This window comes from Hypomesus transpacificus, chromosome 11 (assembly GCF_021917145.1).
Source record: "Hypomesus transpacificus isolate Combined female chromosome 11, fHypTra1, whole genome shotgun sequence".
Taxonomy (NCBI): Eukaryota; Metazoa; Chordata; class Actinopteri; order Osmeriformes; family Osmeridae; genus Hypomesus; species Hypomesus transpacificus.
In genome coordinates this window covers 19,348,334-19,376,041 of record NC_061070.1, presented here as the reverse complement: position 1 = coordinate 19,376,041, position 27,708 = coordinate 19,348,334, and the positions used below count along the sequence as shown (strand labels likewise).

The window sequence follows — 27,708 nt, the reverse complement described above, 5'->3', positions numbered from 1 at the left end:
AACATGTAGCCACGTCAAACAAGGACAGAAAAAAACTGTTTTGACCGAGATTTATTCAGTCTACAGATCTGACATGTTGAAAAGACAGTACCCCTCTCTAGCACAGGGACTGTGATGGACTGTGAGTCTTTTTTACTAATCCACCCTTTACTGAGACAATATGGATAATACTAGCACAGTACCTACCCAGAAGGAGGGTACATACTAAGGAATGGTTAATATACAACAACATCACACAACACGGTCACATCACTTTAACAAAATACAACAATACTGTAACTGGTACAATAGCTAACAAACATATAAGTGACCATGTACGAAGTGGCAACAATCTAACAGGATGTGTTGCAGCTACAGGTGAACATGGTACAGTACCATTTTGTTCACCTTTGGGACAAAATATATTTTTAAAAGATATCTTGCTCTTTTTGTCCATCTCTCTTTGATGCACATGCACACACACACACACAGATGAAGAGGGAATGAATCTCTGTCATCAAATCGCCATAACCTCATGAAATTGGGGAGTTGCCGTGGTGACAGATGCCCGGTCAGTGGAGGTTGAGTGGACGATGGTCTCCTGGTTGTCGTGGTGACCGGTAATTATGGCCTCCTGGTTGTCATGGTGATCGAAGATGATGGCCTCCTGATTGTCGTGGTGACCAGTGACAATGGCCTCCTGGTTGTCGTGGTGACCGGGGGGGGGCTGCTGGGGGGGGGCGCAGGGAGGAGGCGCAGGGAGGAGGCGCAGGGAGGAGGCGCAGGGAGGAGGCGCAGGGAGGAGGCGCAGGGAGGAGGCGCAGGGAGGAGGCCTGCGCAGAACCACAATTTCAGCAGTAGGACCCTGGAGCAGCAGGGAGCAGAGTTCCTCCTCACTGTATCCCACCACAGGTACCCCGTTCACCTCCACCAGCCTGGAGCAAACACACACACACCCACATTACACACACACACACACACACACATTACATACACACACACACACACCCACATTACATACACACACACACACACATTACATACACACACACACACACATTACATACACACACACACACCCACATTACATACACACACACACACACACACACCCACATTACATACACACACACACACACACCCACATTACATACACACACACACACACACACACACCCACATTACACACACACACACACACACACACACACCCACATTACACACACACACACATACACACACACACCCACATTACATACACACACACACACATTACATACACACACACATTACACACACACACACACACACACACACACAGACAAACATGAATCACCCGCTACAATCCTTTCATTCATGGTTGCGGAGATGCTGTGTGGTTGCGGAGATGCTGTGTGGTTGCGGAGATGCTGTGTGGTTGCGGAGATGCTGTGTGGTTGCGGAGATGCTGTGTGGTTGCGGAGATGCTGTGTGGTTGCGGAGATGCTGTGTGGTTGCGGAGATGCTGTGTGGTTGCGGAGATGCTGTGTGGTTGCGGAGATGCTGTGTGGTTGCGGAGATGCTGTGTGGTTGCGGAGATGCTGTGTGGTTGCAGAGATGCTGTGTGGTTGCAGAGATGCTGTGTGGTTGCAGAGATGCTGTGTGGTTGCAGAGATGCTGTGTGGTTGCAGAGATGCTGTGTGGTTGCAGAGATGCTGTGTGGTTGCAGAGATGCTGTGTGGTTGCAGAGATGCTGTGTGGTTGCAGAGATGCTGTGTGGTTGCAGAGATGCTGTGTGGTTGCTAATGCAGGTAAGAGTGTTCAGAAGCAGGACCAGGACAGCTGCTCCAGCTGCTGCATAGCGAGGGAGGAAAGTGTGCTTCTCATCCAACTGGTCTTGTCAAATATCTGGTCTTGTCTGTTCTTTTACAGTCATCTACCGTCTCCCTGGCACCTGCAAGGCAGACTGCCTCCAGTGTTTTCTGTCATAAGACACCCCACAAATAATATCAAAGGCTCCTGGGTCATGAAATATTAAAACATGAGTTCAACACAGATTCTCAGCTCATCAAACACTGCCTTCGTTAATTTTCTATTCATAGTCATCCCGGAATACAAACGAGAAGGAAAAAAAACTTTTGACTTTATAGGCTAAAGGCTTTATATTTTTTCACAGGCTGTGAAAGGAGTATTGGCAGACAGCCTGTGATTAGCTACGCACACGCAACAACGTTCAAGACTCCGTGGTTCTGTGGTTCAGACTCTTTACTGGGTTAGAGACAGGCCTTTCTGAGTCGGGCCTTTATCTCCACTTGAAGTGAGCAAACTGTCTCTCACAACGTCACTAGCACTGTGTGTGTGTGTGTGTGTCTTGGCTAGTGTGTGAGGGATGTCAATGTGTCGCTGCCATGGTTACAACAACACTAATTGCATGACTACATGTTTTTCTTCTTTTATCTACTGCTCTCCATTTGCTCCGACATCCCAGTTTTACGTTACCGTGGTTTCCTGTTATGGCCCCTGCTCTGACGGTCCAGTGAGCTGGACGATCTCTGCTGCTCACAGGCAGGAGGCTAGGACGCTTCCCCAGGTGTTTACAGGAGGCTAGGACGCTTCCCCAGGTGTTTACAGGAAGCTAGGACGCTTCCCCAGGTGTTTACAGGAAGCTAGGACGCTTCCCCAGGTGTTTACAGGAGGCTAGGACGCTTCCCCAGGTGTTTACAGGAGGCTAGGACGCTTCCCCAGGTGTTTACAGGAGGCTAGGATGCTTCCCCAGGTGTTTACAGGAGGCTAGGACGCTTCCCCAGGTGTTTACAGGAGGCTAGGACGCTTCCCCAGGTGTTTACAGGAGGCTAGGACGCTTCCCCAGGTGTTTACAGGAGGCTAGGACGCTTCCCTAGGTGTTTATCTTTACAGGTGCGGCCTGGACAATAAGGTGAATCTTTCGTTGTGTTCAAGGCAGGAGGAGGTTTGTGGACAGGCAGGTTTTCCAGTGGGTTGGCGAGAGATGTTACTTGTGTGTGCGGGGGGACATTTCCATGTGTGTGCAGGTATGTGTGAGTGTGTGTGTGTGTGTGCCTTCACCTGTCGTTGAGGCAGAGGTGGGTGTGCTCTGCCTCGACCACCACCAGGCCGCAGCCGTGTGTGAAGCGACAGGTGAACCCGTAGCGTCCGTCCGGCCCCGGTCTCTCCTCCACCACCAGCAGCATGGCTGGGCAGCAGGGGGACACCAGCTGGCCCAGGGTGGAGAACTTCCTCTGGGCCTTCTCCTGCAAACACACAGCCACACAACCAGCTCTCACTGTTTTGAAGATATATTTTGGAGCGTTTTTCATGCTTCATTGGACAGTTTCAAGTTATGTGTGACAGGAAAGGAAGGGAGGTAGAGAGAGAAAGAGAGGGGGAGATTCAAACCCAGGTCTCTGCGGTGAGGCCACAGCCTACATGGTACACAGAATTTAGGTCAGGAAGACATCCCATAAGAAGAATGAAAGGTACTTTAAAAATAGCTTGTGTGTCTGGCCACTACATTTCTAGTACCCGCCCCCCCTACTTCGCCCCCTCCCCCTCTGCCCCCAAACCCCCTCCCCTCCCCTGGCTGTCTCTCGTGGCGTGTGAACGCCTCGCAGCCATTGCTGCCGTCTTGCCGGGGTCAGAGGTCAAAGCTGAGGCCTCTCCTCAGGCATGAGAGCCAGACAGGATATCTCCACGGAAACGCAGCAGAAGCCCCTTGAGAAACAGCCCATAATGCACATCATTCTCCCGTTAAGTTTCCCTCTCGGCTGGATGCATGCCATGAGCCCAAATCATTTTCTCTTCATATTGTTCTTGTTTGTCTAGAGGAGCCTCCGTGATCCTGGACTACCTGGTCGAGACAGAGAACATTCCAGATGCTCCAGAAACACTCAGTCTATATTAGTCAACATAAAACATGCCGCGGTTCAGGTGCAAGGTTGAAGAAGAACGCATCCCGACTCCAGACCATGAGAAGGAGGTCCCCGTCGATGTTTTAACAGTGGGACTGAAGTTTCTTTTTGCCTTCCAAGCTAAATTGCTCTTTTAAAATAATTTCCGCCGTTTGTTCCCTCCCTCCCTCCTTCCCTCCCTCCCTCCCTTTTCCCCCTCTTTCTCAGTTCTAGAGTCCCTCTACCCCTCTCTTTCTCGCCCTCCTTCTCCCTCCCCCTCTACCTCCCTCCCTCCTGCCCTCCCTCCCTCCTCCCTCCCCCCTCCCTCCCTTTTCCCCCCCTCTCTCTCTCCCTCCACCCGTCTCTTTCTCTCCCTCCTTTTCCCTCCCTCCCTCCCTCCTCCCTCCAAGCACTGAAGCTCCTTTAGTTCCCAGGTTGCCGCCCGCGCACGCCTCTCCCCCGCGTGTTAACTCTGATGAGGTCATCTGATAAACATTAGCTCTGCCGCGTTTCCCACAAACTCAGCACCTCCAGCTGCCTCACCCTGGGGCCGCAACGTGACACGGCCCGCCTCTCAAAGCTCCCGGCCGCGTGTCTTTTCATGGCTCCTCGTTAGGGCTCCTCCAGCAGGATAAAAGGCCCACGTAAAAAAAAAATAGGCACAAACTGAGAAGAAGGAGTCTCCTGTGAGCACGCACCCGGATCTTCTTACATGCAGTGGGCCATCTCTCTCTCTCGCTCTCCCAGTGGCTTTTGTCACTGACATTCCATTGTTGGTATGGTCACAGGCTCTCAGGTGACAGCGCTGTGGATCCCCTCTCTCCCTGGAAGAGCATGTTCAGCTAATTGGTGACCCTCGGCCTACTGCCTGGTCCTACTCAGCTGCTAACGGCTCAACCTCATGAAATAGACTCAGGGAGGGGTGAAAGGAGGAATGTGTTTGTCGCTTGAGAGAAGAAACTGTAAAAACAAGATGGATGCCGTCTGCTTAGCAAAACAGCTCAGGATGCTCGAGATGTTTGAAGTAATCTCCAATCATCCTGCTGTGTTACCCTGGTCCTCGAGGCTGATGTAGCATTAAAACAATGCACCACAATAGGGACAAACATGTAAACCCTTGTCTGGAGCTGACGGGTGTGGGTGTGGGTGTGGTGGATCTGATGAACCTGGTGTTACCTTGTCTTGGCAGTCCTGCAGGGCGGTCTGGAGGTGAGCCACCTGTCTGTTCAGGTGGACCAGGGAGATTTCCTCCTTAAACACCTGGCAGTTCGTCTTCATCTTATCCAGGAGACGGACTTCCGATCGCCTGAAAAGGAATGGTTGGGCGCTGCTCGCGTACCCGCTTCCGTGAGCCGCTGTGTGGGTCGGGGGGTCTCTGAGAGCTTGCAGACTGTTTCTCTTGTCTCTGAGGCGGCCCTGTGCCTCCTTCAGCCTGGCCTCCAGCTCAGCAGAGCTCAGCTCCACCTGCGCCACCTCTCCCTCCATGCTCTTCAGCTCTGAGCAGAATGCCACTAGACCCTGGTGGAGCTCCTGGACCTGGGGGCAGGACCACTCACGTGGTCAGATCACATCGAACTTGATCTGTCGAGCCCTTCTTCCAAGCACTGCTACTGAGGGCTTCATACATAACCCTAACCCTAAATTAATGTTGTGTAATTTTTAACTTGTTTAACTACATGCTCTTATGGTTTCTTCCCTTTAGCACTATTTTTTGGTTGTTCACAATATGTACTTCTTGTTTTTGACTACCCGCAATGCTGTGGGGCTATCTTGTTGTTATTATCAGTGACCTATGCACTTTGTAAAGCTCTCTCTTGGAAGTCGCTTTGGATAAAAGCGTCTGCTAAATGAATAAATGTAAATGTAACCCCAGAACTGCACCCAAACTAACCCTAACCCCTAGAACTGCACCCAAACTAACCCTAACCCCTAGAACTGCACCCAAACTAACGCTAACCTTAACCCCTAGAACTGCACCCAAACTAACCCTAACCTTCACGAGAAGAACGAGAAGTGAGCAGTGCGTTCTGGGATTGGATCTGTCGTTGTTCATGATGTTTATAGTGATATGTCTGATTCGTCAATTTTGGATCATTCTTTGTGTTAATTCGTTTTACTGTTGAGTGATGATTGGTTGTGTGGTTCGTTAAGACGCACCTGGAGGATGACATGTTGGAGGGAGTCCACCTGCTGATTCAGCGCTTTGATCTTTTCTTCTTTACCTGGAAGGCTTACTTGGAGGTTTTGATTGACAGAATTCTCACAGACATTGTTTATTTTACGGTCTTGGATGTCTATAGATTTAGGTTTCTCCTTTATTGCAGAAAGAAAATAAAGAGTGAGATCAAACATGCGTCTGCAGAATTGCAATAATCACCTTTGGTTTGTGACATCAGCCCAGCTGTAGGGCAAGTGAGGCAGACCTACCTTTTTACACAGGTACAGCTCCAGCTGCCTCTTCACAGGTGTTGCCAAACTACCGATCTGTAGACCTAGTGAAAGCTCTTCAGAGGAACCTTCAAAAACCGAAATACAAATTCACCATAAAACACAGGAACGCATCTGCAGGGTCACTGTGTGTTTGTGTGTCTGCTTGACCTCACTGTGTGTTTGTGTGTCTGCCTGACCTCACTGTGTGTTTGTGTGTCTGCCTGACCTTGCTCCTCTTTCAGGGTGAAGAGGTCCTTGTCTTCTGTCATGTTCAGCATCCTGGTGCACGACTCAACTACCTTGCCCACCGAGGTCTCCTTGGGGGTCCTGAGATGGACGATTCTCTCTGAGGCTGAAACATATCATGACACCATAACAAAATGTATTCCTTTTGACCTTAAAAACGGCAACTCTTGCAAGGTAACATCAAGTGAAGTGTTCAACAAATAAATGATATCATAGTAATAATGGGTTCAAGTACCGTTAATGGTGATCTCTATTAGCTGAGAGTTCTTCTGTACCAGATAATTGTGGTTTCTGTTGCTGCAGGCACAATAGTTGAAGAAATCATGGCTCTGTTTAGATCACAGTAACGTTTGAAGTGGTATACGGGGCAAAACTTACCTGAGCTTGACTGAACAGCGGTTCATGTTGAGGCAGCTGACCTGCGGTGAGGATTTGGACTTGCTCATAGACACTAAAGCCGCAGTGAAGCTCTCTACGTTATTAGGCCCTAAGGTTTCTGGAGAAGAAAGACAGTACTGTAGAGAACATCGATTAAAGCCTGTCATTCAAACGTCTGTAACTACCACCTGGCAGTACATTAACCCAGGTAATCCGAGGCTGTGTGGTGGTTTTTGTATGATAATTTGAATTAACTTTACAGTACCCAAGAGGGATCATTGTAATCGCAAGAACAGCAGGCATAAAACTCTAAACAGTGGGTGATGCCATTCCATAAGTGTACCCAGCAGGGAGTCGAGTTCCTGGGACGTGGAGCTGGGAGGGTGGATCTCCCTGTAGATGGCTGACAGGAGCTGCTCTTTCTCCTCCAGGGAGGAGATGTGGAGGACCTCCAGGGTGTTGACATCCACAGACGCGACGTCTGCTCCACACAGAGCGTTCTCTGTCACGGAAGGGGTCATCGACACGCACAGGCCAGCGAGGGAGATCACAACAGAAACACAATTTCTTAGGTTTAGACATTCTTTTGTAATGAGCAAACTGGCAATGTGAGGCTGGGAAGCCGGCGAGAATCCCTCACAAGGCTGCGGGGCTGGGAGGGTGAGAGGGAAAAGTCTGCTGTACCTCTGATGAAAGGGAGGCACTTGGGAAGGCCGATGCTGACGAACCACTGGCAGACTTCCTCCGTGCTGAACTCCCCAAGAGATCTGGCTCCCTGCCAGTCTGAGCCCTACCAACAGACAGATACAGGTCTTTATCTGCAGGATCTTGGTTCATCTCAGTGACGAATCAGGTGTATTTCAGTAAAACATGGGATTCTTTGAAATTGACAACACACATCTCTCTGCCGTGTGCTGTTATAAGTCGTTTAAGTTGTTATGCTCTCCCTTGACTTTAAAATGGACTGTGATATACGAGCTTCTGTTTAGGTCTTGCTGTTGCCAGAGCCCATTTGGCATGGTGCGACGCACTGTGTGGAGCCACTGGTGATGGGGTGAATGGTTAGGAGGCTTTGTGGCTGTTCTGGCTGATCGGTACAGATTCCAAATTGTTGCTGTGAGAGCATGTTTACACAAATTATAGATTTTTGTCAGGGGTGGAAAACAGTGAGGTATTCTGAATTTTGGGCTTAAATCTTATTGAATTTAAGTATTTTTATCTTAATGGGCTCATACTGCATGGCTGTAGCTGCATGCTACATGCTTAATGGTAATTGAGAAAACTAGTCAAGAGCGTCCAATCATGTTAGAAAAAGTATAACATAAACATAATATATACTGTATAAGTAATTACTATAAAACAGATACAATTTAACTATTTAAATTGTTTCTGTGTTCACAGGAAACACCCCCTAACCACAAGCAAAACAGTTCAAGCAATATTTGCACAGTCATTGCTTTGACTAGATTACCAGGATTTCTTAATATATTCAGTAATTGCAGCAGTTTAGGGTTTGTCTAATGCCACCCTGAAGGGCGCAACAAGCTGACGATGTGCCTTCTCACCTTTTCAGGTAAGTTTCCATTCTGGTCCTTGGACTGGGGCACGTACGACGCTGAGGAAAATGTTGGGGGAAAAAAGCGTTATTGTTTGCTAGCACTATGATTTAATTTATTTATCTGTAAGAAAAACAATGTTTTCGAAGAGTTTACCCTGTGATGCTAGGGTGAGGATTGTGATTATTAGCGGAACCGGAGATCATCGTGTTGTGTGTGTGTTTGTGGGGGCGGGGGGGGGGGCTTACCAACGGTTATGCGTCGTTGCCGAGGCGACCCTTCCTCCTCTTGTGATTGGTCAATAGTCTGGGTCATGGTGTGGAAGGTGTGGCTGCGGGTGTCTCCCAGGCTGCAGGAGCGGATCGCTGGCTTCTACACAAACCACAAACCCACCGAAGCGACCGGAACATTTTTGCCAATTCAGCGACTTTCCGCGGTTGAGGAGGCACAATTTGGTTTGGATTTACTTATAAATCACGTAATTGAGCAACTTTGAGGAACTTTTTAGAAAGTCAATTGCCTATATATATCATTTATTTTTTGGTGGATCGGAACATTGTGTGGTGTATGAGTTAGACTGTCGTAATCAAAGCTTGTTCCAATCAAAAGATTAGAAGCTTTATCGAATCTATTTAACCAGCATACACTACAGTAGCCTACACTTATTCGCGCAAAAATTGGAATTCCCTCAAATCTAATCTGCAGTAGGACAAGTTCAGCAATCTTCTATATTCGTCTTAACCACCAAAGGAAAGTTTTCCACATGTTTACAAGCCTTATACTGTAAAAGGTTGCATGATTGATGGCGCATGATGGGTCACTCAAAGCATCTATCTGAAATTGTCTACATCCGCCCTTGACGCAGAGGGGGGAGTGTGGAGACCCTAGATCTCTGAGCCTGTTCTTACCCTCTCTCTCTCACTCTTCTATACAGTCTATGGGTCTTACCCTCTCTCTCTCACTCTTATATACAGTCTATGGGTCTTACCCTCTCTCTCTCACTCTCATATACAGTCTATGGGTCTTATCCTCTCTCTCTCACTCTTATATACAGTCTATGGGTCTTACCCTCTCTCTCTCTCACTCTTCTATACAGTCTATGGGTCTTACCCTCTCTCTCTCTCACTCTTCTGTACAGTCTATGGGTCTTACCCTCTCTCTCTCACTCTCATATACAGTCTATGGGTCTTACCCTCTCTCTCTCACTCTCATATACAGTCTATGGGTCTTACCCTCTCTCTCTCACTCTTATATACTGTCTATGGGTCTTACCCTCTCTCTCTCTCACTCTCATATACAGTCTATGGGTCTTACCCTCTCTCTCTCACTCTCATATACAGTCTATGGGTCTTACCCGCAGGTGTGTGAAGCTCTTCATCTGTGTGCTGAGGGGAAGCAGGCCAAGTTCTGCCGTTAGGAGCTGGTGACAGACGGCATCCTTGCTGCTCAGGTCGTCTACCGATGCAGAGAAACAACATGAGACACCAGCATCACACCGTAGTGTGTTGTCTTTGTTCGCCACACGTTCATCTGCTAGTAATCGAGATGTTGTTGGTACACAATATTTAACCAATTAAGATGTTATTGCTGCACTGCTGTGATACTCTTTTTGTTTTGTTCACGTGCTTGGTAGCTGAGATGTGGTTACTTTGCGATGTGGCTAGGAAATGTAGACTGTTCCTTGACTGACCACAGAAATACTGTTGAACTACGCACTTCTTTAATCTTTGATCTTGTTTTGTTCTTTCTAAATGCACTAGTTGTTCTTTGCTTTCGATTAATGCAAAATGAATACAATGAAACATGTGTTTCAGCACAGAGCAGGTCAAAAAGGAAGCAGGCGGAGGTCAATGTCCTGACAAGATGAAGTCAGTTTAGGACAGTAAAAGCCAAACTATCTGGTCTTCTGCTGCTTGACACGGTGATGATCCTGGACACAGCAAGTATGGTCGCCTAGCAACCCATGAGACATAGACGTGTCTGTTTGGTGATACACAAGACAGCTGTGTTCTTTCCCACAGAAAACTAATATTCTGGCATTCCCAACGGTCACTTGACCTGAAAACTCTTTCTTTCCCTTCATGCTATACGGAGCAGTTAGAAGGACCAACATCTTTGGGTGGATTGAAATCTACAGTAAAGCAATGTAATATCACAATTTTGTTGTAACATTTTTGTCAGGATACCAGCAGTAATTGTACTATCAGAGTTTTTCGGCAAGTGAATGATAATCTAACTTCTACCACAGTATATTGAGATTAACTGTACATTCCTGTAGGCCTTGTGTATGTACAGAAAACAACTGAATATCAAATATCCCATCAACGCATACATACACAGACACATGTTCTGCATTTCAGGGGCCTCGTTTATGAAAGGCTGGTTTAATAGTTTGACATGGTCTGGAGTTTCGAGGGAGCCAGGATCAGATAGGTCAGAGTAATGGGTTTAAGCATGACAGCTGTGGAGTCCTGTCTGAGAGGATGGACATCACTTTCACCTGAACTCCCCCGCCCCATCTCACCCAGCAAAGCAAACAGGTTGTCTTCTAGCCTCTCTCCGACAGAGACACAAGCCTCTCCACGTGAATCGCCTTCCTCTAACAGCAGAGCTTTCCCAATCCTGACCTCAGAGCCTGTGGCCCTGCAACAAGGCCCTCTTTTAACATTCTTCCATTCCGATTGATACATTTCCATGTATTTTGACGAGTGGTGTGACGTGTGATGGAGCAGGATGAGGGGCAGAGCTGCAGGAGCCAGCAGGAGGAGGCCAGGCCCTGTGGCAGCTTGTGTCAGACCTCGGACTGCCTTCCAGGAAAGGCTCACAGGACGACAGGAAGTGGATGCCAGGGAGAGGAACAGGGAGGGGAAAACTAGTGGTAATGGAGAGACAGGGAGTGTGTGGCACAGGCTCAGAGCACGGGTGACTGGGTTCTCTACTCCTTCAGAGGGACAAACACAGCAAATGCATTGTGTGTGTGAGTATACGCACACACACACGCAAACTCACCCATACACACACAGACACACTCAAATGCACGCACGCAAACTCACCCATACACACACAGACACACTCAAACGCACGCACGCAAACTCACCCATACACACACATATTGATCAATGATGAGCAACCCCATGTACTGTAAGTGCCTAACCACAACTACAATCTTTCAACCCACACCATCATCCGAATAGTTGACTCCAACCTTCCCCCTGATCTAATTGAGAAGCCAGGAGTGGTCACTGCAGGCAGGGCCAGAGGAGGAAGGGAGCGGAGGCTCGTGAGTCACAGCAACCCAACACCTGGGAACCGTCTACAGGAACACGCACAGGGAATACTTCCCACAAAGACTAGAAAGAGATTCCAAGAAATGAAAAAGGTCTCCGTCTCCCAGAGGAGAGGCGGGAGGTACTGTGACTGTGACACATAATCGTTGTGATTTACTCTGAATGGAGAACCAAGATCAAAACTGGGAGCCAACACATGAGCTCAGGACGTGGACCACAGGGACCACCATCCAGACTCTCCACTGCCTTACAGTTATATTCCTGAGTCTCACTCACCCAGGTTGCCCCTCACACAGTCTCACTCACCCAGGTTGTGCTCCGTGAACAACAGCAGATTGATGCCGGTGTTGAAGCTCCCTACAATATGAATATAAGAAAAAGCCAATGACATCCACTTTGACAAAATAATATTTTGTTGACAGCAATCCACATGTTTTCCAGTTGAAAGGAAAGAGAGAGAGAGAGAGAGAGAGAGAGAGAGAGAGAGAGAGAGAGAGGGAGAGAGAGACAGAGAGAGACAAAGAGAGATTGAGAGAGTGTGTTGTGATTGTTGGGGGGCCCTGTGAAGGGACTCACTCTTGATTGGGTACTCAGGGAGAGGTGCGACCTGGTAGGCATGACGTAGGAAGCTGGGTTTGGGTCTTTTCTTCTTCCCACTGTCTTCTTCTTCAGTGGCCAGGCCAGGCTCAGGCCCAGGGGTCAAACTCTCCAGCACATTCTGACTGTCATCCATGTCCAGACTCTCAACACCCAGGTCAACATTGATCTCCTCTCCTCTCTCCGCCTTCTCTTCATCACTTTCCTGTTCCCCGGTGCCGTAGCTGCCGTCGGACGTCAGAGCCACGCTTTCCTCCTCGGAGTTGATGTCGAAGAACTGGTCGTCGTCAATGATGTCGGAGGGAGTGGGTGGGATCAGATGGATGACAGGAGGCATGAGTAGGCTTCCAGAAGCTGGGGTGCTGTCTGCCTCAAACAGCACAGGGTCCTCCTCCTTCTCATCGCCCTCGCTGGCCCGGTCTGTCCTGTCCTGCAGAGGGAGTGAGGACAGACCTCTCAGTCTCTTCTTGCTCAGGGCCTTGTGGCAGGTGGACACCGAGCTAGCGGACCGCGTCACACTGCACATCCAGGCTGGGCCCTCCTCCTCCCCTGCCTCCCCTGCCTCCCCGGCCAGGCTGAAGCTCAGGTTGACCTCCCCCAGATCCTCCACGGTGATGTGAACCTGCTCTCTCTCCCAGGGGACCTCCCCCTGCCTGGTCTCCTGGGGGCCGGCGCCCAGGGGGTCCCTCTCCTCAGCTGTCAGGCAGGAGCAGGAGAGCAGCCTGCGGGAGAGACGCTGGGCGCTCCTCCTCCAAGGTCGCCTCCCAGGACGCATCCAGCCTGGTACGGCCAGCCTGACGGCCATGACGGTCCAATCTGCAGAGGTCACGCCACGCACCCCCACCTCTCACACAGGGAGAAGCATGGACTAAGACGGAGGGGTGGTGAACCTCTGGTGTCCCGAAGGAAGACGGACTGACGGCCAAACCTCTGGAGCTCGACTGGACCGCCCTTTCAAAGGACGCGATGCAAATGCTCATCTGCAACGTGCGTTGCTTAGCATTAGACCGAGCACAGAAAAACACATCAATTGATGTGCTCTGGGTCAGGAGAATACTTGAAATGTAATACTGGTTTAATTAGAATGCTTTCATGTGCAAAGCAGGCTCATTGTTCCAGCGCAACACAGCTTTCAAATAGACCTGACAGCAACAACGAGAATAACTGCCAAAAATAAAAAATCTGAAACGAATATGAAAATGGACGCCCGCCATTTGTGCGTGGGCGCTTGTTTGATTTCTAGTGTCTAATACGTCTTAAACATACTGTAAATCATGTGAATCATTGAGGAACTGGTGAGCAAAGTGTGTAGGTGCAGGGCTGTGTTTCTGGGCACATGGATGTGAAGATCTTCTCACCCCTCTGGATGGTCTGACGCATCTCACAGGCTCGGTCATGCCCTCACCATCATGAGGGTGGCACCCAGCGTGGGAACCACCCACACAACAACAGCTGCTGGGACTTCCAAGGAAAAAAGATTTCATGTTGGGTTTTGTCTCCAGAGATAATTCATGCGGGTGATGCTCTTGCAGTAAATTCAGAAAGTGTATTTAGAAAATGTACACTGAAAACCTCTTATTGATAGGCATGGGGTGTTTAGGCTAGGTTAAGTTTGTGTCCCTTCTTTGAAATATGTTAAGGAATGAAAAAGAGAGCACTTACTTGCCCAACTGTTTTTTGGAAACGTTACCTTTATTTTAAAATTGAAATGTACCACAAAACTTTGTGCATTGTAATGGAAGGCCTAAACTGGTTAACTGCCTAGTGTTTTACCCAGAGATGGCAAAAGTCCACACATCCTTCACTCAGGTAGAAGTACAGAACTTTGGGGGGATTTTTTTTTTACCTTTCAAAACCTTTTTTTCACACAGTGAAAGGAGGGAGGGGAGAGTAGAACAGAGAAACCTAAAACAGAGTAAAGCAGAGCAGGGTTAACCTTCTGCTGGTACACTAGTGAATAGTAGAGTCCTTTAAACTTTTTGTCCCCCCAAAAAAATTCCATAAATTTTTTTTTTTCAACCTTTCAAAACGTTTTTATCAAAAGCTTTGGGGGGGCAATATTTTTTCACCCTTTCAAAACGTTTTGTGAAATATGAGTTTTCCAAAAAAGACAAATCTAAACTGTTTGAAAAAAATATCTGTTCTACCTTTCAAAACGTTTTTATGTATTTTTTATTCAACCTTTCAAAACTTTTTTTTAAAATTAGATTTTTTCTACTTTTCTCCTTGGTAGCTTCGTAGACTGGCTTTACACTAGGAGTGAAAGTAAAAAGCTCCTTTTCTCAAAATCAGCTAAACACTTTGTTGGTGAACTGCTTTGAGTTTGCTGACATCAGCAACATGCAGTAAATCTCCCTCCCTGGACGCTGTGGACCCTGTCAGAGCACATTACTGAGGAGACTCCTTCTGTGGTACTGGGCACCAATTCACTCCCTTTCCTTTTACACCCTTTCCTCTTTCTTTCCCTCTCCCCTTTCTCCTTCCCTACCTACCTCCCTCCCTCTCCCCTTTCTCCTTCCCTACCTCCCTCCCTCCCCTTTCTCCTTCCCTACCTCCCTCCCTCCCCTTTCTCCTTCCCTACCTCCCTCCCTCCCCTTTCTCCTTCCCTACCTCCCTCCCTCTCCCCTTTCTCCTTCCCTACCTCCCTCCCTCCCCTTTCTCCTTCCCTACCTACCTCCCTCCCTCCCTTTCTCCTTCCCTACATCCCTTCCTCCCCTTTCTCCTTCCCTACATCCCTCCCTCTCCTTTCTCCTTCCCTCCTTCCCTACCTCCCTCCCTATCCCCCGTCCTTCTCCTTCCTCACTCACTCCCTCTCTCCCCCTCCCTTTCCTTCCTCTTACAGTCCCTCCCTTTCCTCTCCCCCTCCCTCCTTCTCCCTCCTTCTCCCTCCCTCTCTCCCTCCTCATCTCCTTCCCTCTCCCTTCTCCCTTCTCCTCTCCCTTCTCCCTCCCTCCCTCCCTCCCTCCCCTGTCTTCCAGTGAGGTGATTCTGAAGACATCCAGACTGCCTCATGACAGACTATGTGCAGAGCTGTGTAGCTCTGGGGGGAGGGGGGAGAGGAGAGCTCTGTACCCCAGCGACAACCCCACTCTCGGGCCCACACTCCAGTTTCCGCTGGGGGGGGGGGGGGGGGGGGGGGGGGGGGAGAGGTGGTCTGGAACCCTGCTTCACCAACCTGGCCTGAGAAACAGGTCGCAAGAAAAAAGAAAAGGGGTCTGAGCTGTATCAGTTTACCTCAGAGCAGAACATGACGCAGCAAGAGCTGAAAGGCTCAGAGGCATGCCAAGAACTACACCGGGTGATGGAGGCCATGGTTCAGAAACCACTACCTCGGCTAAACCAAGACACCACTCTCGCTGAGAAGAGGTCGAAACCGTCCACCGGGAACTCTGTAATACAAGTGTTCCTTTTGACGTGGTCATCTGCATTTTGTTTTGTTGAGAACAGTGTCCTTAATGGGTGGGTTTGTGTTGTGGGAGACAGGGTGCAGTTTGTGTGTTGGACACTGTGTGGCAGTAAAGAGCAGTAGAGAGAAAGTTGAAAGCTGTGGTTGGTGGAACTGCTTCCCTGTCTTGATAAAGAAAAACAACACAGGATCTTTTCATCTACAGCACGGACAGGCAGACGTTTGTGATATCTAACTCTGGTATTTGGACGTTTTACAAGAGGGGGGAGGGTAATCCCATTTACATGACGTTTAAGACACACAACTGGTGGAAAAACATTTCTGTCTGCAATTAAAGTATTTTCCCCGATCTCTCCTGCCCTGCCTTCTGCCTGCTCCTCCTTCCCAAGACATGGATATTTAGTTTAGGTTTGATTCAAGTGACACATTGAGTTATGCACAACCAGCATCACATAATAAAACCTGAAATAGGTTGTGGGAAACTATACAGACAGATGACTATTGCCTCGGGGGGAGTTCCTGTTCGAGAGGGAGAAGGACTCCAAATCCCACAAGTCTTGACTATCGGAATGAGACACTGCAAAGAGAATGAATAGTCTCTCCTGGTTGTTGTGGCCAAGTCTCTCATTAAACAAATTTGTATTCTCTCGTTGGCCTGTTGTATGTGCTGACTGTGCATGCTCTGAGCATGTGCGGTGTGTTTTGACGGCTCTGTCCACTAGAGAGTGGTATAACCTGGACGGGGTCCAGAGCCACGCCAGCCCTCCACACTGCAAGAGCTCCTCAGTGAAGCAAGCTCGACTCCTCAGCTCTGAAGCTTATTGAAAGTTTCCTGTGGCGGGCGTTTCCACGGGGGGCCGGGTCCTACGATCAGCTTCCCCCCACTGGGGTCAACCTTTCCTGGACGACTCCCAGGGAGAAGGTGACCCCACCTGAACACACCAACACACACACACACACACACACTCATACACACTCAAACACAGACACACACAGGCACATACACACTCACACACACGCAGCAACACACTTTTAAGGCTGTACTGTAATTGGCTTTGCTAAACACAATGGCAGACTGAGTCACTTTCCACATAACTAAAATGTCTTCCACTTGATGTGAAATTATATTAAATGGAGTGAGAACTTAAGAATAACATCCAGAACCTCTTCATGTTTCTCAGGATGTTGAGTAAACACTGAGGTCATAACGTCAGTGGCCCATTCCTGGGACATTGAAAAGACTGGAAAAAAAAATAAGCACATTGAAACCTGGATGGTTGAACTGAATAGTGAAGACCTCGTTCCCTCTCAAACCTTCTGACACAAACAGATGCTCCTACATTGCTTACACAAACCTTCCTGTTTGTTCGGAACGCCAAAACGTTTTGAGAGTTGGATCCAATGCGCCAAATATTTGCTGCATCCCCAGTGGCTGATACCTGATATGTTGAGAAAAGGGGAAGGAGAGGTTTCAGAGGGGCAGGAAGGGGCAGCGACCTTGGCAACCTCAGGTCTGAACTTTCCCCTCCAGCTCTGCAGCCTCCTCTCTCTAATCAATTACTGTTGGAAGTCAGGAGACCACCAAAGATTAGCAGCCACACGGATCTGGCTGGGGGCTGGGGGGGAGGGGGGAGGAGGGGAGGGAGGAGGAGGGGAGGCAAGAGTGTAGCGGCGAAGAGGGGAGGAGGAGGAGGGGGAGGTGGGGGAAGGAGCCCACAACCGTGTTTGATCACGACGCTAGAGAAGGAGCAGGAGGAATAGTGAAGGACCTCCAGGGTTGCTCGACTCGCGGACACAGATTGTCAGATTTGTTTTAAAGTATGAGAGAGCATCCTGTTTTCATTTCTAAATTGCCATGCTAATAATCGTAGATTAACATTGCATTGTTCCTTGAATGAGTATCACGTGTTGTACGTTTTCAGTCATGTAGCTGAGAGAGTTGGAGAAGTCAGCAACACACATAAACACAGAAACCTTTTTAGTTGTTAGGTGCTTTGAAGCAGGAGGGGAATCATTTACAGGCACTTTTTTTTTACGAGAAACTTTGCAGTTCCCACGCCCAGTGTGGCTAAGAAGCTAAACCAAATCATTTGTCTTAAATTGGCTGATTGGGTAGCTGGAATCCCTGTACAGTGACTGTGATTGGGGTTTAATTTGACGACTGGAGCCTTTTCCCTGTCTCTACCCCCCCCCCCCCTCTCTCTCTGTCTCTCTCTCTCTCAGCCGATTCCTGTCTTCCTCCCTAGTTTATGTTTATCTTCTTACAGAGAGAGACCATGACGTATGAGACGGGGGGGGGGGGCTGCTTCTCCTGCAGACGTCAGCACTGTGTGTGTGTTTGTGAGAGAGAGAGAGAGAGAGAGAGAGAGAGAGAGAGAGAGAGAGAGAGAGAGAGAGAGAGAGAGAGAGAGAGATATTAACACGGGGGGTCTGACTTCACAGATCGCAGACACATGGAAACTTGCTTCATCAGATTCCTCAGGACTCATTCTCTAAGCCCCTCACACCAAACCTCCCCACAAACAATTAGCAGCATTATGAGCACCACTGGAAAGTTCGACTGCGAAAACGGTGTATTTTAAACATTTTGTCCAGCATTTAGAACTTTCCCATGGGAACATTGGAGAGCTGATGCCAGGCACTGTGCTTTGACGGGGCCTCCCGGAGACGGGTTTTCACTGACTTGATCTTGTCTGGCAAAAGACTTGTTGATCAAGAACTGATTTTAATAATCGTGATTGACGTAGTTGCTTGGATGAGCGCAGAGACAGAACAAGTTAAGATATGTAGACCATGCTGTTTACTCTACCAGTTCAGGCTGTGGTTTGACTCTTTCACAGCCTGCTCAAGGTGGGAATATTGCCTTACTGTCCCGTATGAAAAGGTACGACTGCAAATTCAATTGGGGTCGTTGTTGTACGGGCAATGTTGCAGGATGTCTGTGTAAAGGAGATCTTCAGAGCTGTTGTGGAGACACTTTAGACAGGGGGGGAGGGGACCACGTCTCAGTCCTGGCATCCAGACGAGCCTTTGTGGTTCCTTAATGACGCCTGCATCTTGGAGGCCTCCGAGAAATCACAGCAGATTACTGCTAACACTGTGTGAGAGGCCCTGAGAGCAGGGAGGAAGACACACAGTTTAACTGACTCCATAATTAAATATGGAGAGTAGCATGCTGGACACACCATTTCTAGGACTACAGGCTAGACCCTGGACTACAGGCTAGGCTCTGGACTACAGGCTAGGCTCTGGACTACAGGCTAGACCCTGGACTACAGGCTAGGCTCTGGACTACAGGCTAGGCCCTGGACTACAGGCTAGGCTCTGGACTACAGGCTAGGCTCTGGACTACAGGCTAGGCCGTGGACTACAGGCTAGGCTCTGGACTACAGGCTAGGCTCTGGACTACAGGCTAGACTCTAGACTTCAGCATCCCACCCTGACCTACATTTGCCAACCCAGCCAGAAGACTTCCAACAACTCCTATTGTGTGAATTGTTCGGCTGCATCAAGAAAACAAGTCTAGTCTCATCTGCATGACCCCCCATTGGGCACGCTGCCCTTTGATGCTGCTCATAAAAGGAATTATGGGAGTTTTAACTGACTTTGGCAGCTGATTGGATGTCTTCAACCCATCCACAGGAGCGGGGGCGGATGTTTGGCAGGGCATTGTGGGGGAAATATCTCCATGAAGAATCCCAACAAGGAGGCTGTCTATTGTCTCTGGGCCACAGCAAAGGACATGTTCCTCCCACTCAAAACAAGACTGAGGTGATTCAAGACTTAATCATCTTCTACTGAGGGGGTTAGGGGGACCAGGTGGAAACAACAGACCAGGCCCTCTGGGACTGGCTGTGAGGCTTTTCTGCTGGGACAATTCACCCAGACCTTCTGAGCTTTTCATTGAGGTTTCATCCCCTATGATGTGAGCTTCAACAACAGGTCTATAGCTCAGGGACAGAGAGGGGGGTGGAAGGGGTGAGAGGGGTGAGAGGGGTGAGAGGGATGTTGTGAGAACGTTTTGTGGGAGTTTTTCCCTTGTCTTCCTTGAGGGTTTTAGGTTTGTTTTAGGTTCTGATCCGTAGGCATCTTTGAACCCTCCCCCTCTGTGGCATGGATAGTGAAAAGAGTTGCACAAATCAAATGTGTTTTGATTTGAAGAGAGGCTAAGGGAGGTGTGGCCTATCAAACTACCTGGGAGTCATTCTCAAATCAGTTCATCCTACGCACATGCTTCAATGATGATGTTTGGTTGTTAGAAATTAGTTTAATCTTAAAGAAAACAATCAGGGATCTCGGATTAAAGATGATGAAACTGTGAGTTAGTCTTCTGGCGACCGTTGTGGGAGCAAGTCTCTGGCTTAGATGATGAAAGCAAAACAGACTTTCACCCAACACAGCAGACATTGGGCCTTCCCTCATCCCATCTTCTCATGGCATAGTTGAAGGGTGCAGGAATGTGTTTACTCACTCAAACAGCCCTCACATGACATGACCAATTAAAGTCCTCGAAATCACTGAAGTTCATCATCCGTTTAATTAACAATCTACTGGTGTGTGAGCGTGGACAATGTGTGAGTGTGCACAGGACCCTGAGAATGTTCACTACATCACAGGATGCCCACCACATGCACCACATGTTCACTACATGCCCCGCCTCTACGCCCCTAGACGAAAACCCACTGCACTCTGGGTAAATATTTCCCCACCAGTTTGAAAATTATTGTTGCTGTGGAAACTGCAGACTTGCTGGATCAGCCAGGATGAAGACCTGGCACATGCCCCCAGCTCTCTCTCTTACCCTCTACAACCTCCTCACCCTCCTTCACCTGCCTCACCTGTCTCACCTGCCTTACCTGCCTCACCTGCCTCACCTGTCTCACCTGCCTTACCTGCCTCACCTGCCTCACCTGTCTCACCTGCCTTACCTGTCTCACCTGCCTCACCTGCCTCACCTGCCTCACCTGCCTCACCTGCCTCACCTGCCTTACCTGTCTCACCTGCCTTACCTGCCTCACCTGCCTCACCTGCCTCACCTGTCTCACCTGCCTCACCTGCCTCACCTGCCTTACCTGTCTCACCTGCCTCACCTGCCTCACCTGCCTCACCTGTCTCACCTGCCTCACCTGCCTCACCTGCCTCACCTGCCTTACCTGTCTCACCTGTCTCACCTGCCTCACCCTTCATCATCCTCCCACCAGGTGGGAACAATGGACAAAGCCAGAGACTGAGAGGTCACACACACACACACACACACACACACACACACACACTCTGGAAAGCACTAATGAGGGACCAGGCAGCTGGCATGAGACCCACCTTTGTGGGTGCAGAATATTACTGTAAACAAACCCACCAAAGTACAGCTTTACAGCAAACCACATCATCTGACGAGTGACCTGAGACTTCACATCGCTGCAGTAAGATATGCCACTAAACAACTGATAAACTCGTAAGATTAAAACTATAAACAGTGCGCACAGAGATCATCAACTCTCAGCCTCGCAGCCAGGGATCCTTTCAAGTCCCAGTGAACTGTCGACAGAAACCTAAACCCAGTCCCCAGCTCTATTAGGCAAGGGGCAGGAACAAAGCGGCCTCATTTCCTAGGCTGAGTGCTCCTCCACAAATGCCCACAGGCTCATTTATTCCCTGAACCCAATCACAGCCTACACAGAGCACTGCCCACACTGTCCCTTCTCTTCACATCCAGGCTTTCGTCTCTTATTGTCCTCACTTTGTTTCTTTCTTTCTCCAGGAGGTTTGGTCCCGTCAATGCAGCCGCTGGTGCTGCTTCGGCCACTCCTACAACAAGCTAATCTCCCTCATGAGCCTTCAACACACCCCTTTAATTATTCTATTACATTCTCTAAATACGTCTCGAATCACTTGAGTTGAAACACAAGCTGAAGAAAAGGCCGCTCCTCTTTCTGATAGAGGATTATCTGAAACTCGATATGTTCACAGGCTTTGTTTTTTAAACAACCTTGAAAACATGTGAGATATTCAGGAACATACTGTATGTTTTGAGCATCCAGAGAGCTTGCTGTTCTGGCACAGGAGTGGGTGTGTGAAGGGGAGGTTGTGATTGGGAGAAGGGTAGGTGTGTGTAAGTAGGGAGACTGCATGTGTGTGCGTGTGTGTGTGTTGGGGTGTTGCATGTGTGTGGGGGAAGGTTGAGTGTGTGTGTGTGCAGAGGTGGGGGGGCGAGTGTGTATGTTGGGGTGTTCAGTGTGTGTACGGTCGCGTCCCAGGGCCATATGCCTGTGCAGAGTGAGGGGGAGGTGTGTGTGTAAGTGAGGAGGCTGTGTGTGTGTTGGGGGGGGGGGGGTCAGTGTGTGTGGGGGGTGAGTGTGTGTGTGTATGTGGGGGGGGGGATGGGAGGGCGGTATGGTCGCGTCCCAGGGCCATATGCTTGTGCAGACAGCAGTGAGCTGTTTTACCACTCGGGTTGCTGAAGGTTGACCTCTCGCCTTGACCCCGACGGTAACAGGAGAACTCTGATGCCATCTTTATTCCTCTCTTCCGCAAACAGCAACATCAGGGTCATTTAGCACCCCCGTAGATCTGTTGAACTGACCTGAGCTTTCCACATTCTTCACTAGCTACAACTGGCATCGGTTTGTTTGCTCAACCCCGGTAGCTTGGATTTAAACATTTCACTCTCGACATTATGTTCTTGGTGCTGTGTGTAGCTGTGTATAGCTTTGACTGCATCGGGGTTCTGGTTTCCGCTCTGGTGATTAAAAGAGTTGGAATATTTAACTTGTCGTTCGTTTAAGGGTCAAGCACATATCTCCAGGACCTGCTTGTTGTGTCAGTAACACCCAGAGGTCATTAGGAACTAGCGGTAGCACATTTCAGGCCACTAGAACATTGTTACATAACACCCTCAAACAATAACTGACTCCGAGGCTTACAATACAGTGACACCGAAGACTCAATAACTATACTTCATGGTAACCGTGGTAATAAAATCTAGTTTTCACAAAGGAAAGCTTTCCAAAGCTGAAAAGGCAAGTGAAGCGTTCAGCGTTATCAGTTGGTCTACTTATATTTCATCCGGATTTTTTCTTTGTTTGTCATGTTGTTTTAGCGTCTACAAAAGCAGAGCAGAGATTGAAAGGAACATTTAAAAAATGCTGTGTGTGCTCTCCTGCTGTTAGTCAGTCAAGCCCAGCCTTGCCCTGAGGACGTCTCCAGGCATCTGTCAGAGCAGAGGAAACCATCTCCCTAACACGACAACATTCACCCCCACACACCCCTACACACCCCTCACACACACACACCCCTACACACCCCTCACACACACACACCCCCACACCCCCCCCACACTCCCCCACCCCCACCCCACACTCCCCCACCCCTCACACACACACCCCCACCCCCACACACCCCCCTACACTCCCCCACCCCCACCCCCACACACCACCCCCACACACCCCTCACACACACACCCTCACCCCCACACACCCCCACACACACCCCCTCACACACTCCACACACACACACCCACACTCCAGGCAGAGAGAGGGAGCATCAGAGTGTAGGTCGAGCGCCCGCCCCAGGCAGAGAGAGGGAACATCCTGTTCGTGCTGATGAAGACAAAAACTCACATGAGGAGAAAAAATGCATGCTAGTACTAGAACTTTAACTCTCCTCCACTCGCCCCCCTCTCCCCCCCCCCTCTTCTCCCTCGCACGCTCCCCCTCTTCCCGGCCGACTCTCCCTCGCACGCCCCCTTCTCCCCCACCAAACTCTCCCTCGCACGCCCCCCCCCCCCCCCCCCCCCCCCCCCCCCCCCCCTCTACCACCACCAGCAGCGTGGAAAGCAGGGAAGTGTGATGAGGGACAGGAAGTCCTTATTGTCCTGGCCTAGAGTCCTCTGAGCCAGACGGCAGGCAGGGCCCATGTCACCCCTGGCCAGGCCGGCTCTATCTGTGTGCTGGCTCACCATGCAACAAAGAGGTAGACAAACACTGTCGCCCTCTCCAGTCTCCAACTGTCAGTCTGATTAGCCGGCAGAGCGGTCAGACGACCTGTATCCTCCCCAGCCTCTCCCTTCTGACCCGGGGCCGGCCGGGGCCCGAGGTGACCCCTTTATGGGTCCATCGGGGGACGGGGGGGGCTGGTGTGTTTAGTCCCTCTGTCGTCAGAGTAGCTCTGCTCAAATCTGCAGAGTCAACACTCTGGCTTCCTGGCTGCTAGCTGCATTAGCACCCTGCAAGCCCCAAGCTCATCCTCTCCCAAAAGTCCAACATCCTCCCTGCAGCCAGGCAACACCTCAGGCCCCCTCTCACAAGCCCAAACCCACACTCTCGAGGTGGATCCTTCTGCGAGGGAGGCCATGTAGTCGGCTGAAGTCCGTTAAACGAGACCACCCATGGAAACCTCCTATAGAAACCTATAAAAACCTCCTATAGAAACCTCCTATAGAAAAGTCCTACTAATGAAACAACACAGAATGGGCACTTTTATTGTCTTTTCATCAGCATGCCAGCTAATGATCAGTTCGGTTCTGACCTTTGAAAACTAGTGATCGATTCCCTTGCCTTGGTTAGGTGTCTAGCTCAGGGTTGGAGCTTGTATTAATGATGATAGGGCCAAGGTTTAACTGGAGGGCCCCTAGCCACATCATAAGTTATGTTCCCCTCTCTTTCAAATAAATATAGATCCCTGAGACAAGACATTGTGGAAAGAGTAGCCTCCATCACTCAAATCTATGAAATATTCCTTAAAAAAAATACAATTTTCAACCTTCTCTCTCAGTAGGAGACCTGGAGGCTGAGAGGAGAGGAGGATCTGTGATTAAATGGTAAAAACTCTCACCAGGAATGTGAGCCCAGGGACTAGAGAAGTGATAGATGATACCCAGGGTATCTCATTATTGGCTGTAAATCACTACATTGTTTAATTAGCATCCCTTTAATTCTCAGCTTGTGGTGAGTGCCCAGTGGAGGATCCCTCCTCCTGCTCTCACTGCCCTCGTTCTCACAGATCCCACCCAGTAGGTTCATCACTGCGGAGAGACGCATGCTCATTAAAGAAAAGGCAACTCCTGAAATAGAAAATAAGTCATTTTTATTCTTTGTGGAACTACAAAAAAAAACCTAAAAAACCCAACCGAACTTCTTCCTCGGGAGAAACTCAAAGCTAAACTGACATTTCACTCTGCGTGAACCCACAGTCGTTTCAAACACACAAGCCTGCTCTCTGCGCTGGCAGGCTGAACCGTGGACAATGGGGACATACCTTTCGTCCCCCCCTCTCTCCTGACCCAGCTCTCCACCAGATACTAATCTGCGAGGCCATCTAAGCCTGACCGCCTCTCACCCTGGGGAAGACGGGGACTGGGGAAGAGGAGGACTGCTTGGTCGTCGTCCCCAAAGACTCGCAGGGACAATGGATCAAATGCGAACACTGGGGCTTTGAACTACTGTTGTCACTGGCTTTCTTTTCCTTCCCTCTCTCTCTCTCTCTCTCATTCTCTCTCTCTCTCTCTCTCTCTCTCTCTCTCTCTCTCTCTCTCCCTCTGTCAGGGAAGGGGAAACATTCTTTCTCTCTCTTTGTCTCTTTCACTTTTCTTTATTTCTCTCTCTCTTTTTCCACCTCTCTCCCTCTGTACTGCAATCTATTCAGCTGTGTGCTCTGTTTTCAGTGCATACCGTAAGAAAAGACTTGTCTTAGTGACTGTGCCACAGATAAGTGTCTGTGTGGTAAATGGGATGTCGGGGCCATCCTACTGCAGTTTGCTGACTTATAGTGGGAAGTGTTTTCAATCAGATAAGAACCAGGTTGGAATTCCCCCTTATTGTGTTGTAAGGTCATCATCCCATTGTAATGGGCTTACATTACAACCACACAACTGATGAATGGATCCAGCGAACATGACTTCTCAATTTATATCACATACTCCATGGTTTGATGACTACAAGCCAACAACATCATTTTAAAAAGTCAGGAAAATATTTAAGGACAATTTAAAGTGTCCAATATATAATCAAATGTACTGATAGCAGAGTTAGGGAGGACCGAACTGTGATAAACTAAAAGCATGCCTATAACATATTTTATAGAAATGACAGCATATAAAAATAAAGGAGGTGAGAATAGAAATATCTATCTAGTACCGATTACTTTTAATTGTTTCAGGGTAGCGTTTCGCAATAGAGGTTTACAGGCATCTGATGCTTGCGTATTAATCTACGTCTCCATGAGAAAGACACTGCTGAGAGAGGCGCTGGTGGCATGCCCAGGGTGGGGTCCACGCGAGCAGGTCTAAACCACATCTCCTCTCAAAGATCACATCACTCAATTCGAGACAGCTCCCTCGCGTTCCTATTCTTCTTCCGCCCAGCCTGCCTGGAGCTGTCCAAGTCCAACATTCAGGGTTTACCTACAGTACACTCCGTCAACCGTTCACAATAGCGGACCGTGACGACCCGTCTCGCTAAAACAACATGCGCGTCGTGAACAGGAGTGAGAATTTAGCGAAACCCAGTATAACCCATCACTGACAGGGCCAGCGCGTGACCCAGGCGTGCGTCTCGGGGTTTGCCAGTTGGCACGGAGACTCTGGCACCCTCCAACTCTGGCTGTTAATGGATCATAAACATTCGCTGGGAGCCGGTTCTCAGCTCGAGGTGATTTAGCAGCGGAACACAAACCCGTTAGTACGAGGTCTCTGACTGGCAGGAGACGCCGTAAATTACAAAGTCTGGAAGCTCCGCGCTACAGCCAGTTGAACGTTTCATCAAAGCCGATGATTAAAATGAAACAGCTTCTCCTTTACTTCTGTGAGTATTGGTGAGGACGCCACAATCACAATACAAACGAGACCTGTTTTTCTTTGCAAGCCTGACTGAAAGAACAGTAACTGCTTTCCAAAACGCTTGAGTGTGTGTGAAGATTTTCAGAGGAGAAACTGGGAACATCTCTGTGTGAGTTTGTTTCTCTGAGCTATCTCAGGACTCTAACACCATGACATAGCCTCACATCTAGCAATGACTGTGATGCGGTTTCCTGGTTAAGAACAAAACACTGAAGCACAAAACACCATCTCAGAAAAGCAGAAAACAACCAGACTGAAAAACACACACTTACCTCAAACCAGGACGCTCACATTCAGACTCATCTCCTCAACGAACACTCCGATGGAGGAGTAACTTCAAGGCAAACCGAGAAGCCAGTGACTGCTCCTCACTTTCCCCGCCAAGAGATAAGTGACACAGTGTTTTTGTCATTGGGATTGCAGGCCCAGGACACTGAGAGGGATTAGGTGGGATTAAGAGTGTCCAGATGTAGATGGGTTTGAGATTATACTGTACATCGACATACTGGCACACTGGCCTAGAAGAGACAAAGGAAGTCAACAACATACGCAGCACGGAGGAGGACTGGAGAGGATGCAGTTGGAAGCTTCATGTCATTGTAAAACGTGCTTATCTCTTAGCAACTATACATGGAGGCATTGTAGAAGACTGACAATTGAAGCTCATGGAAAAATAAGGATTTATTAGAGAGAACTGCAGGAAACTGTCAAGAGGGGATTTTTTTTTCTTATGTAATATTTTTTGTTTACAAATAAACTTGAAACTACTTTGCTGAACAGTGGTTAGCTCTCAGATCCTTTCCAAACGGACCTGCAAACTCTTCCCCAAAGCAAGTGCAGCAAGAGAGGACTTGGAATGTTCTGGAAGCCGTGGGGCTCTGTGAAAAACAAAGCCTATGTACGTCTCATTCCCACACATTAATGTGCTGTTTCCTTGTTCGATGCTGTCGCCTGATAAGCTGATTACAACAAACCAGATGGGCGCATCAAACCACGCCCCCCCGCCTGGCGGACCAATCCCATGGAAGGAGCACTGGCTCCTCCCCCTGCCAAACACAAACATCTGTAGAGAGGCTTGAACTAGGTCAGCTAATTGGGGTTTGTTTTTGAAGAT

General features: G+C 49.0%; 1 protein-coding gene across 1 annotated transcript; it reads right to left on the bottom strand.

The window, feature by feature from the left end:
* On the bottom strand, positions 1–26,948 carry LOC124474229. The gene is made up of 16 exons (XM_047030191.1): positions 26,867–26,948; positions 12,337–12,787; positions 12,067–12,117; positions 9,828–9,928; positions 8,722–8,845; positions 8,483–8,532; positions 7,602–7,707; positions 7,261–7,419; positions 6,918–7,035; positions 6,775–6,836; positions 6,520–6,645; positions 6,291–6,379; positions 6,021–6,176; positions 5,040–5,399; positions 3,043–3,227; positions 1–914 (listed from the first exon to the last, which is right to left on the bottom strand). Exons 2-16 carry the CDS (start codon positions 12,692–12,694, stop codon positions 497–499), a joined length of 2,463 nt encoding a protein of 820 aa, XP_046886147.1. The 5' UTR covers positions 12,695–12,787; positions 26,867–26,948; the 3' UTR covers positions 1–496.
* Positions 26,949–27,708: the final 760 nt, after the last annotated feature.